General features: G+C 40.4%; 1 protein-coding gene across 2 annotated transcripts in view; it reads right to left on the reverse strand.

The window, feature by feature from the left end:
* ZNF516 (zinc finger protein 516) overlaps positions 1 to 13704 on the reverse strand; it is a 102070-nt gene that overhangs the window by 57013 nt on the left and 31353 nt on the right. For both annotated transcript variants that reach the window (XM_032703149.1, XM_032703156.1), the window contains exon 2: positions 672 to 2694. In XM_032703149.1, the coding sequence (XP_032559040.1) occupies positions 672 to 2568 (1897 nt within the window). In that variant the 5' untranslated portion in view covers positions 2569 to 2694. The remainder of the gene's footprint in view (positions 1 to 671; positions 2695 to 13704) is intronic.

The raw sequence follows: 13704 nt of genomic DNA on the forward strand, positions 1-13704 counted from the left end.
TTCTAAAAGGGTATTATAAACAAAGCATGGTGAACAACAAAAATAAAAGATTAAAAAAAAAAGAAGATACAAAAGTGCTTAATGGCGTTCTTTTAAATATTTACTTTGCTGCTATTTGGAGGATAATTTGTTCCATTTAGTAGCATTGGGCTCAAAGGACCGCTTTAATCCAGAGAGATTAATTATAGCCTTTGGAGTTATAAACACAATTTGGGAAGTGAAGCAGAGAAGAAGAGAGAGACTCCTCTCATGCTGGCGATTAACAAGTTTATGTGCTTTGGGGCTGGATTACACAGGCTGCGACCCTGGTACACCTGTACACTACAGGCAGAACACTGCACAGGGTACCCATGAACCGAGGAAAAACAGCCCCCAGGATATCCAAGGAAGACACTACCCTACCCTACAGTGTTGCTATAGGCAACTAAGATCTTCTCAGGTGTCCTTCACCGGCATATTATGAAGACATCATCTGATCTCACTTTATTATCTGCATCAGAAACGAGCCACCATGCTGAGACAAGCAGGAGGCACGAGACCCCGTCCACACTGCCTTTAAACCTCTCTCTCACATGCTTTCACATATTTCTTCATCTGCTCATTGCTGTGTCCCACACCAGGAGACACAGGGACCAGTAACATTAGCAAGGAAAGGCTGGAAGTGATCTTACCTAGCAAGGGGTTGGCTGCTCCCTCCTCTGAGCTCTCCTCAGCCCCCTCCTCCCCCAAGCCGGAGGTGGCCGAGTCCTCTGGGGCGGATGCGGAGCCAGGGGTGCTAGGCCCGCTGACGGACCCCAAGTCACCTTCCTCACTGCTGGAGCCATAGCGGTCAGGCTGGGCAGCTGTCCCGCCCTCACTGCAGCTCCTCCGCTCCTTGCGGTGCACCCGGGAGTGCAGCACCATTTGGTGGTAGGTGCGGAAGATCTTCCCACACTCAAAGCACTCGGTGGACTTGTTCTGGGTAGCCCGCCGGCTCTGCCGTGAGGCAGGGCGGTAGTCCAGATCCCCCTGGGCAAGCAGGCAGCTCTCCCCTGGTGGGGCATTGCTGGTTTTCTCTGGGCGCCCACTGGCGCAGCTCTTCTTCTTGGGGTTGCTGGGCGAGTCCTGGTCTCGCTTGCGCTTCTCCTGGTTGACAAGGATATACTCCCTCTTATCCTTGTCGTAAGTCACGTCCGCATCTGCCAGGGCCTCATCCCATCCCACATACTTCACATACTCTGAGGGCTCCACTACTTTTCCTTTGGTGGCCAGCTGCCAAGCTTGGTAGCTACTGACCGGATCCAGCTCGGCTACTCTTTTCCCAGGTTGCCCTCTTGTAACTCTATCCAGTGCTACAGATGGCCGTAGATTGAGACACTGCAAGAAAAACTGCTTCGTTACCGAGGAGCTCAGGCTCCCATCGGTCAAGCCCTCAGCTTTATCCCCGGTGCTGCCCGGCTGCACCCGGTAGTGAACAACATTATGCGCTTTCAGGCTTTCCATATTTGTAAACAGATTTCCACACTTGGTGCAAACTTCATACAGAGACAGGCCTGTCACAATTGTCTCCTCTTGTATCACGTCATTGATAGTGGCTATGAGCTCCAAATCATTTTTTGGTTTGTTTTTGCTCCCAGACCTGGGGCCATGCGACTTCATGTGGTTTTTGAGAAACCAGGGCTCTTTGAATCTCCTGCCACAAATATGGCATCCGTGATCAAATGAGCCCCTATGCTTTTTCATGTGAGCTTTCAGGAACCAGGTTTGACTAAAGGCCTGACCGCAGACTTCGCATGGAAACTCGCCTGCACTCAGCTCGCTCTTGCAGTTCTCAGTGTAGGCCTCCCCATTGGGCACCTGAGCTGTTATATGGTCCTTCTCTATGTGGTTTAACAGCGTCTCCTCCCTCAAGGTCATGTAGCTGCACAACCTGCACTTGAACGGTTTGTGGACCTGGTGCAGGTGCTGCTCTAGGTCCTTCTTCCTTTCAAATTTGTTTTTGCAGAAGGTGCATTGGTAAGAGGTCAGTTTGCTATCCTCCTCGGCTGGTGCCGTCTCTGTGACCTCCTTCTTGCTGCTTCTCAACAAGATCTTGCTGCTATCAACCTGAGCAGTACCATTCAAGATCTTGTTGCAGGCAGATGTACTTTTAGTGGGGCTGGTGCACCCGCCAAGGCCCTCTGAAACGCCCATCTCCCCCAGCTGTGCCTCTCCCATCTCCACCTCGTGTCCCTGACTTAAAGTGCCTGTCCTGTGACTACGGATGTGAATCTTCAGGTTGCCCTTTTGGGAAGCTCTATGATCACAGTAAGGGCATTTGTAGGGCTTCTCACCCGTGTGCTTCCTCATGTGTTGTGACAGGGAGCTCTGAAAAGGGAAACTTTTACCGCAGATGCAACAGCTGTGGCACATGGTCTTGTCAGCATCCATATCGTTCTTGCTTAGCTTGCCAGGGCTGGAGGATCTCCGTAACTCCATTTCTGCCTCTCTTCTACGATCCATCTGTATTACTGCAACAACAGGGAAGCGGGGCAGGAACACAAAAGCATGTCTGGCAGCAGAGGAGGGCTGGACTGCATTTTCAATCATACGGTTCTGCAGAGAAGTGTTTTTATTGCTTCAGTCTCAGGGTAACGTTTCTCCTTTCAGCTGCTCAGGAGAGTCCAAAGTGAAAATTTCCCTCCGTGTGCTCTGTAAGAAGATGGCATAGATCACCTGAAACAAGAACAAAATCATTTAATTCTTAAATATATTAAAATATATTTGTGTTTCAACAATTCCATCACTCGCCCCGTACTCAGAAGCACACCATACGACAATTTACTGCACCAAAAAGCAGCAGTTTCTCCTTCTGCTGATATTCTAGACTTCAATGACAAGCGTAATTACTAAATAAGTAAAATGCATAAAACAGGAATCATTCATTTACATACACTGACATCACAGAGTCTTGAATGAAGTGCAACCTTTAAAAATATTTTTTTGTTTTAAAACGAGGCAGAAGTGGCTAAAAATACACCTTAAATGAGGAAAACATTTCTTGAGGGGGTTATTACACTCTAAATCTGTGGCTTTACCATCATGTGTAATTTCATGTAAAATACTTACTTGCCAAAGATAAAAGGCTTTCCTAGAAACTTTAGCAAGTATCATATTCCTACTGGCAACTACATTACTTTGCGCCTAAGACAGCTCTGCTGTGCTTGATGTGGCATGCACAGAGCAGGCGCAGAGGCTGAGGATGCTCAGTACTTTGATTAGAGAGCAAACAAGAACCCAGAGCCTGACAAAGCATTCATGAAAACTAAAAGTTACTTCCTGAGGGACAACGAAGGGAAAAAAAACCCTCCAAGGGTAAAATTTAGTCTAAAAGTAACAATAAACTGATTATGCGTGTAGGTATCAAACTACCTTAAAAGTCAGTGATTTATGTCAACAGGACATACAGGAAATCACAGCACCACCCACCTCAATGAAACAGAATCTTAACCATAAACAAACAAACAAAACAAGAAACAACTCTGATTAACAGAGTAATAAAAGTTTAAATGTTTTTGTATCTTGTCATGATTAAATGCAAGAGTCAGTATCTGCCTCAGTGGAAGATGAAATACACCAGCAATTCTCCCCCTTATATACAGCAAAAACCAATGGTCAAGATCCCCACAGATTGTTTTACACTGCAGTAATTGTAAAAGAAACAATCTTCCTGCCCCCCACCCCCCTCATTAAGGGCTACAAACACCACATGACTAAGATCAAAGAACACAGCATTCTCTAATGAAGAGAACTGATCTACTGCCACATTAAGAAAACAGTAGCTTCTTAAAATGTAGCTAAAAATATGCAGAGCATTAACAAGACCATCTATTCGCATATCCATCACTTAACATCTATGACTCAACAAAGAGCTACAGATTTACAATTGCAAATTTTAAGATTTCTCACTGTATTCACCTTTGAGTCTCTTATATACGTACATAAACGGTCTAACCACACCACCAGCACGAGCTTAATAAAAAGCAAGGTAAGAGTGTCACAATTATCGTCTTGGTTACACACTAGAGAACAACTTTATTACATTTACGTTAATTTAGCCTTCTTATTTGCTACAAGAACATTCATTTCTGGGTTTGATTTTGTGCATATCTAGTATCCATTCAGCATGTTAAGAGTTATCAAACAGCATCAACCCAAACTACCTGTTCCTCAGAGAGCATTCAACGATATTTAAGGGATGAGTTACAAAAGCAATTTCATTTCTTGAATGAATCAGTTTTTTATTATTGCTGAAAAAAAAATAAATTTCACAAATTCAGAAGTCTAAATGAGCAGGAAGTTTACAAACTAGTACTATACTATACTATGCTATTTAGGTACTAGAGTACCTAAATTAATTTCTAAAATTAGCTATTTAAAAGTAAATTGAGGGACAGCCTCGGAAGAAATTTCCTGGCTCTATAAAGAATGTCAGCCACTGAAGTTGTAGCTGTACCAGAAGGTACAAACATGCCAAACAGCAAATACGAATGAGGTTTACACTGCACATTGATAGATGAAACAATTCAGAGTAGCATCTTATTTATTTGACCTATAATCTAACTCTGCCAAGTAACAACCCGTATTGCCTTATAATCAAAGACTTAACCTAGAACTCATTAAATCATACACCAGAGAACTTCTTGATCAAGTATACTATCATGTTAAATGCAAGCTTCTTCTGAAATGATCCACATAATTTCAGGGATAAAAAATAGAAAACTTTGGGGACAGATTTTTTCAGATATTTTATACAATGTTTTCTACATTCTTAATATTCTACAGTTTTCACCAGTGAGAATACTGCTTTTATTGGCAGGCTAACTTTTAGACTATTGACTTTTTTTTTCATTTATTTTTAAATGTAGGTCCCTTTTTAACTCAACTTTCTACAGTGCTTCCTGTCTGAAAGTTCAAAAGAGCTCTAAGAGCCAAACTTAGACAAGAATGCTGTATGCAGCAGTTCAAGCACATATAAATCCAAAGCTTCAGTCCCTTTGTTTACTTGGCCACAGATTCCCTGGGCTTAGTCTTGACATATTTCACTTTAATTATTTATAGCATTTTCATTAATGAAACTTAGTTATGAAAATGAGGCTATGAAAAAAGCATTACTTATAAGAAGGGTATTAGCCACTCACAGGAGATCCCCCTAGTCCTATATTAAATTAGGCCTGAGGGGGGAAAGAAGAGTTAAAAAATTAATGAATTATTTTATTAGTCTAAAATACTTAATGGAAGTGTTATTGTCTTCACCAAAATATTAAAAAAAATTGTTTTGTCCTTATTACTTTATCTTGGCCAATGCGCTGCAATTTATAACTTTAGAAGTGGAAATAAATTATTCCTAGATTTTAATTATTTGAATTCATACACATTTAACACCCACAAAATTTCAAGTCTGATCTTCCACAGACAAAAATTCCACTGGGAGTAAGGGTGTTCAACCAACCTGAGCTTGCTTTACACAGTCTATGGAGGTCTACCCTAGGCTTTGGTAAATCGATTGACACAAACGTATATGAACAACTCATGATTCCCCCCTCGTATCATTTGAGTGTCACTTAAAAGTAGTTCTTCTAGAGGGGCTCTTTGCAGAACAGCAAAGCCAGTTGTTCACTGGAAAGCAGTAAATAAAATTACAACTTTCAAAAAAAGCTTCAATTCAGAAGACTGAACATAACAATAAGAAAAAAACCACTTGTAAAAAAATCCTACAAATAGAAAATAACATTCTGGCTTAATAATTTTTACCTCAATATTAATTAGTAAACATCAAAGATGGCACAAGGGATGGAAGATGTCAACTGGTAAAATCAAATTACACCAATTACTCTTCCACTGCGAGTAGAATCTTGCCATAGCTATTTTTGTTTCTTTCTGGATGACTGCGATGATAAAAATAGTTGAATTTTGAAATAATTCCAACTTTGAAAGTATTCTGAAATAAGTCTCTTTCAGCACACATGGAATGCAGCCACCTCCAGCTACCCGCAGGCTACCAAAAGTGTTTCACCTCTCAGTAATTTCAGGTGGTAACCAGTAACCTTTAGATGCTTTGGTCCAAGCTCACTCTGCAGTTCCACAGCACTGGTTTGTCACACAGAATCCATAGCGGAGTTACACCCAGCCTGCAGATTTCTCCCAGACCATCACAGCACAGAAATCCCCACTAGCAGAGAGGCAAGCCATAAGGAAATGCAAGTGAATGTAAACTGTAAATTAATATGTAGTCTTTAAAAATATTGTGTGTGTTTTAATGGCACTGCAGTCTATGCCAAATGCCATACAACTTCCTGGGGGTGGGGGTGTGATATTCTGTTGTAAGGGGCATATGAACTAGATTAAGTTTATTTTGTTGAATTAAGAATCAGCAGTTCATGTAAGAAGCAGCTGGCCAGTATCCATGAGACATTTTCAGCCCCTTTAAAATACACTAAGGCACTTATCTTCACTGTTTACATGCAAGTTTGGAATATAAAGCAACGTGGAAGAGAAACATGAACAAAAACTCAAAAACAGGAGGGGTGGTGTGCTGCGAAATGCGTTTGCACCGCCAAATATTTTAGTTACAATGCTTGTTCCTGCACCATTGCCTCACAGAGATTCTTTGCCTTGACCCATATGGGAATAAATACACACTTTTTTTTATTCCTAGTTCCCCTGAAAAGGAAAACAACCCTTCCTACATGCTTAAACCAAGAACTTGTCAGAATCTACACTAATTCAAACATTTAGGCATCCAAACTTCTCTAGTTTTTAAAACTAACTTAGATAGAGCTCTTGGTTTGAGAGAAAACACGTTTGACCAAAGAGACTTGCTCTCCCCACAGAGCCCCAGAGTCTTTTCCAAGATCAGCCCTGGCTTCCCCAGTGAGGCTGTGGTAGCCTGGCCCTCCCAGCAGCTCGGAAGGTATGCTGGTGCATGGCTGCATCGTCCTCGCAACTCCTGCAAGACCCTCACTTAGTCTTGACGCACTTTATGTAACACAGGAGCACCCTGAATACCTATTACTCTTCTGTTCATGCCACCCTTACATTCTGAAAGAGGACTAGGTATGTGAGGACTGCCCACAGGGTGAGACAGACCCTCTTAAGGACCTTTTGTGCCTCTTGGAAAACAACTAATAAAAAGAGAAATTGAAAATAACACAGAAAAATCGGGGGGAAAAGAAGAAAAAAAATATGCAGAAGATACCACACTGGAAAAATAATTGCAAATCGATTTCTTACATAAAAATATCCTGTGCAGTGAAGACGGAGGAATACATACAAGAAAATTATTCCTGTTCCAACATACAGCAGACAATACTTTTTAAAATTTCTCTTCAATTAAACATGACTTTAAAAATCACATTGCATAAGCTGTGTAAGTAATAAAGAAGAACATACACTCTGGGAAGCTACAGAAACCTATTCAAAAAGCACAGTGCATCTTTTAAAACAAACTGATTTCAGGCTGGGTCCCATCTGAAAGAAAAATGCACTGGAGAGATATCGCTCTTCTAATCTCCAAGAGATTTGAACGTACACTGCAACCACTCCACCGTGTTCCTCTGCAAAAATCAACAAGGACTTAAAAAACAAACAAACAAACAAACAAAAAAAAACCCTGTGAGGTGTGATCTTGTGGAAAAATACGTTACTGAAATTTCTTTCAAATGATGAAATGATAGGATATAGCATGCAAATATCTAGGTGAATTTGAGGAAATTGCATATTTCAAGAACAACACGGAGAGAGGATCTCTCCTGATTTGAGAAGGCTCAGGTTGCCCCAGAACCAAACAGGCTTTGCCATTCAGAGTAAAGAGACCAGAAGAGAGCTAAGTGCAGCAAGAGAAGGGACAAAGGACAGAGAACTGCCCCACCAGCCTTCAAGCTCACTGAACCACAGAGACCTTTCTCCCCTTCCATGTCTTCTCCCCAGGCTACAGACTCCATCCTCCAAACACACCAGCCTCGCCCTGCCTGCATGCCCTCCTCCTCACTTTGTGAGGGGACATGGCTTCTTCTGGACATCCAGATCCCGTGGGGGTCATTAGTCCATCACCCTGACTAAAGGCTTGATCCCACCATCCTTATTTAGGCACCAGTCCTACTGAAATGCCTCTTCTAGACCATGTCACTAGACCATTTATGCCTTGAGCTGATAGCATCCTTCAGACTACACCACAGCACAGAAGAGAGAGCTTATCTCTTAAACAGTAAGCCTATAGCTGAATTTGTAGGCAATTCTGGCATTCCGCAACCTATAAAGGTAAAGGCAGCATAACTCTGAACTGATTTTCTTAGAGTAATCCAAACTAACCCAGTAAAAACCTATCCAAAAATCCCAAGGCAGTTGTAGAAGACTGTCAAATTTTCAAACGCTTTCAGTTATTAAAAGCGGCAATCTTGACAACAGACCTCCTAAAGTCTGTTTAAGCCTGCCAAAACTGACACAAGACTGAAAAAGAAAAATAAAAAGCTCCTGGAAAAAACAAACAAGAAATTTCTATTAGTCTATTTCCACTCAGGTTTTATAAAATCCTTCAGCAGCATTTTGCAATACTTTTTTGTTTCACCAGCCTTCCCCTGCAGCTGGTGAAGCTCTTCCCATTTGCAAAGTTTGCTGTCTGAACCGTGAGATATTGTTTTGAGCTTCTCCCAATACATCATATGTTTTTGTGTCTTTCTCCCTCCATGAGCTAATGACATTTTGCAGCAGGCTTCTGAGCAGCAGCCAGGGCTGGGAAAGCAGAGTCAGGCCTTTCTCAACCGATGCCGCACCCTTAACAAGGGAGAGAATACACTGAAATAAAGGCAAAAACACTAATGCTGGAGAAGCTGGAGGTAGGCATTTGCAGCGAGGTGATCGCTCTCAAAACAAAAATCAACAAAACCTCTGTAACCCAGATTTTTTTGTGGCTCCTCAAGAAACAGATCAGGAGCAAGGCAGGGTGGGAGGGAGGGAGGGAGTTTGCTTTCACACTGCTATGGGATATGTTGAGAAACACAAAGCTGTCACCCACTCAGTACATATTTTGTGTTTTAGTATACTGTGCGTGTTTGTCTTCTGAGAGACAAAGAAATGTACTTTACTAGTTACACTGTAGTATTCTAAGCAATGAATTGAAATGTATCATTAACATCCAGGACAAGCTTTATCTTGCTACCAAAACAAAGGGACTATTCTTTGAACAAATTGAGGGGGAAAATCCCATAATGACAATGAAGAGTTCCTCTCCCTAAAAACTGTGCTACACAAGAGTAACAATTACAGGCTTATATTCTACAGACTGAGGTTGCGAATGGCTGCATGAAGCAACGCATTCACTATTGGGAGAGTAAGTACCATTGATGACAAGGCCTTGGGGCTTCTGCTGTTCACAGACCAATCAATAATCCATTATGAACAAACTACATTTCCCCTCTAATATGAAGAAATGAATAAAAGAGAACCAGTAACACTAGTACTTTCATGGAAAAAAAAAAAACAACAACAATGCAGAAATCACAAAATGCCATCACAAGACTTAAAACTAGACAGAACTACCCACAATAATCCTTTATTTTACAGCAGTCGCTGGAGACCACTACATTATATTCAAAAAAAAAAAAAGTTTATTTTAAAGGCAAGATTTTTTCAAGGCTACTTATTCTGGCTGCAGGACAAAACAAAAAGCAAAAAGCAACATTAATCTTTCAAGGCAGGGAGGAGAAAATGAACTAACTTCACTCAAAATTCTACCAGCTTGCTTCAAACTATTTTCTAATGCAACATAAAAAAGAACTTCTAATTAGAAATAACTGTCCAAATGTGACTGGTCAACCATAACAAGACTTTATTGCAGCAGCTGCATTACCATCCAGACATGAGGCCCTGAAATTGTTGTTCTCCCATTGTCATTGTCACATGCTACAATACAATTAAGAGAGGATCCATTTAAGCAGCACAACCATAGCAAAGCTCAGCATCCTCAGTCCAGCTCCTACCTAGACCTCTCAACACAGCACCAGAAGGCAACAGAGGAGAAAAGTTCCCCTGAAAAATTACAGATAAAGTCCCTAAATTAAAAAAAAAAAAAAAAAGAGAGATGGAGAAAAAAGTTACTGATTTTTTTTGTATGGGTAACTATAAATTAGACCCAAAGGAAACACTGAGACCGATATTACTAATGCATAAGGCAGTCTATGTCCCTTTTCTGAAATGTAAAGACTAGTAGTTAAAGTTGACCTTGCAGGGTGGGGGGCTAGCAGGAATGAATGCACAATGTGATTATTGATCAGCCCTAGAAAAGCCAAGAACTGCACTAGTGCAGATGTGATTTTTCTTTTCCTAGGGTCATTAATGATATATATTGGCAAGTCGAAAGCTCTTATTTTGGCACACTGTAACAGTATCATTAATTCTGAAAATAAGCTTCATCTTAGGTTCAAAAAAAAAAAAAACCCAAACACTTAAAATAAAAAAAAATTTATAAACAAATAAAATAAAATAAAAAACCCCCCAAACAATCAAAAACCAAAAACACAACCAAAAAAAAAAAGCCTCCATTTTTCTTCATGTAACAGTAATCTTTTCCTATTTGGCCACACCCACCATAGGAGTTACTTTAGTGGCTTACTATTCCCCAAGACTAAGAACTAAAAATTGAAGAAATGCTTACAGTTCTGATAGTTTCAAATCAAACACTAAGTCAGTTACAAGCAAAGTCACCTCAATACTGTGTATTACCTCCTTATTCAAATCGATGGCATTGATGCTGTCTATTCATGCATGTCTATGGAGATGCATATATATATAGGCAGCACAGTATTTTCCCAGCACCCAATAGTGCTTTTATATTTAATGATCTTGTTAGGGTTTCCTCTGCAGACCGATTTACACGGAGTTGTAACACAGCCATTTTAAATCTTCAGTGTGGGGGCTGATTTCAAACTGTATGGGCAGGGTATTTTCCTCCCAGTATGCTCTGTTATGGGCTCAAGTTTGTATCTTAAAACAGTAACATGCAGGAGTGCAGTACATCCCACACCCAGCTACATACCCCTTCTTGCTGCCTCTTTCATCTGTCCCATCAATGCAACCTACACACAAACCACATCCTTAGCTGCCATAAGTGCACACAGTGCCATGAAATCAATTTGTATCAATTCAGAAGCTGTACCACTAGCTAAAACTGGAATGCCTTTGTGCTGTGTAAATCAAGACCTGAATGCAAGAAAAACACAAGCATAATTAAAAGTAAACATTTTGAATTGTTGATTTCCTACCCCAGCAAAAGCTACATTGCAGCCTTGTCCTAAGTGCCCAAATTCCACTCTGTCACAACTAACAATTACACCATTAAGGAACAAACTTCTGTGCTTTAGTAGATTCATACAGCGCTGTAACAACTTGTTCATGGCAGACCTCAAATGCAAAAAGCTGTATGTTTAATACCAAGCAAGTTTACTAGCTACAGCTATGTGTTTGCAGGTCAATGGAAGGTAAATATTATTTCTATGGGACACTGCTACAAAATAAGCCGTGTGGAGAATTAAGAAATTCAAGATAATAAATTAATTTCACTCATACGTAATATATCCTACTGCTTAAATTGCTACAGTAAAATCATTACCCTATAAATGTAAGTGTTGTCAAGCGTTAACCTGTTAACAGACTTAGAATTACAGCACTGTGCTTTGATTAACTACTAACGTCTTACTGTAACAAAAAGTTATTTTTGAAGTAACACCAGCAAGTTGTTTTCTTACTTTTTACCCCTCCACAATACTATAAAGGAATTGTAAAGCAGTGAGACAAGAGCAAAAAGATTGCATTTAAAAAAAAAGGGGGAGGGTGGGGGAGGAGTGGGACAGAGGGAGAAAGAACAGAGGGAAAACGTAGAGGAACTGTGCCCTGTAATACAGGAAGGTATAATCATATGAAATAAGCCATAAAAGCATTCTATTAAACATTACCTTCTGAGATAGCACTGCTTAACAGTGAGAAGCAACACAAAACTCACAAAACACACACCACCAAAACCTCATTAGCAGATGCTGGGGTCCTTTCTTGTGTGTGTGTGTGTATATATATATGTATAGAGAGAGAGAGAGCTGTCAAAATATAAATGTAAGCTGTTATAAAGCAGAAAACAGCATGGACAAGCTCTATTTTACGAAGCTTTCTTAAATGTTTAAGAACTTAAGCAGGTAATTCATTAAGACTTTCAATCACACTTTTTCCACTCTCTGCAACATTTCTGAATGTCAAGTATGCAGACTATGCCCAGGCCCAAGCGAAGACACTGTATTTCAGAAATCCCAAACCAGCCAAGCTGAAGCTCGCTCTACACCACCTGAGACTCAGGAGCTGCTGCGTTGCTTAAACTGCACACAGCTTTGGCTCTGTGACACCAGTCCCAAACTGGCAGAGGACACTGTTCAAGCCAGTGGATAGCCAGTGTCTCAGAAATACCTTCATTTCACTTTCTTTACACTAAGGTACACAGTACCTCTCAAGACTGATTCATCCACAAGCATAATTTGTGAGGATGAGCACTGACTGCTAGTAGTTTAAAAGAAGGATCACAAGTTCCTAAATTCACCAGCAATTTTAAAGATGAGATGATGTCAGCTGTTGCTTCATTACTTCAACAATTCATTTTGGAGTTTTCTGCAGATGTGATCATTAAAAGCTATTTCCAGTACAAAACCAGCTTTGAAATATATTGAATTGTGTACTGGCCTGTCACTGTCAGCACAGAAAAGCAAGCAGATATAGCCAGTACAATAAAAGTGACATAACCATAAAGCATGAGTCGACTTGCACACTAAAGTAACTACTTTTCTGCTCTTTATTTATCTACTTTTTTAAACACAAAGGGAAGAAAGCAATAGTCTTGTATATCAAATGAATACAAAGCACAAGATGACTTTTTCTGGATTTCAAAGCTTCCAGTCAGAAGAAAAGAAACTAAACTTAAAATCAAATCTTTCAGCTGTCAGTTGGTCTGACTTATTTTGGTATGAAGTGCCAAACTATCCCTGCGGAACATCACTGCAATGTATCATCCAAAGACACAAACATTCCATCCAGTCCTTATAAATAAAATTTCAAGGCACATTTTACCAATCCTGTTAACCTTGCTCTCACTGTGGCACAATGGAAAGCGTGCTTCAGAATTTCACAGGTCAGGACATTGTGGAATCACAAGATAAACCCTGATAACTCTGTTCTGAACTACTCTGAACACGTACTTCCCCTCTCCTTGCTATTTAATCAAAGACTTTGAGTCTTTAGGCCCCTCCCTCACCTACAGTGTATATTTTCCCAGAACTCCAAAGACAGAAATTTACAGAAGTGCAGAAAATTATTCTGTTGTTACATCCTCTGTGAAAAAGAAAGGCCTGGATAGACATCTATCCCCAAAACCATTCATGAGCTCATTGTTAGCTTTGGGAACAGGAAGGTAGAATTAAGAGCAGAAAAAAAAGCAAAGGAACAAAACCCACCCCTACTTAGATACTCTTGTTAACAGCCTCAGCACACAAATGCTGAGCAACTACTTCAAAATGAAACAAAACCTCTGAAATTATCACTCATAGGATAGCAAGCAGGCAAGTCTGCAAGGAAGAAAGAAGAAAGGTCTGTTGCACAGGCTGTTGCCAGTTTATTTATTTTTCCATACAATTACAACTTGCAAGACAAATCTAT

The sequence above is a fragment of the Chiroxiphia lanceolata genome, chromosome 1 (assembly GCF_009829145.1).
Source record: "Chiroxiphia lanceolata isolate bChiLan1 chromosome 1, bChiLan1.pri, whole genome shotgun sequence".
Classification (NCBI taxonomy): Eukaryota; Metazoa; Chordata; class Aves; order Passeriformes; family Pipridae; genus Chiroxiphia; species Chiroxiphia lanceolata.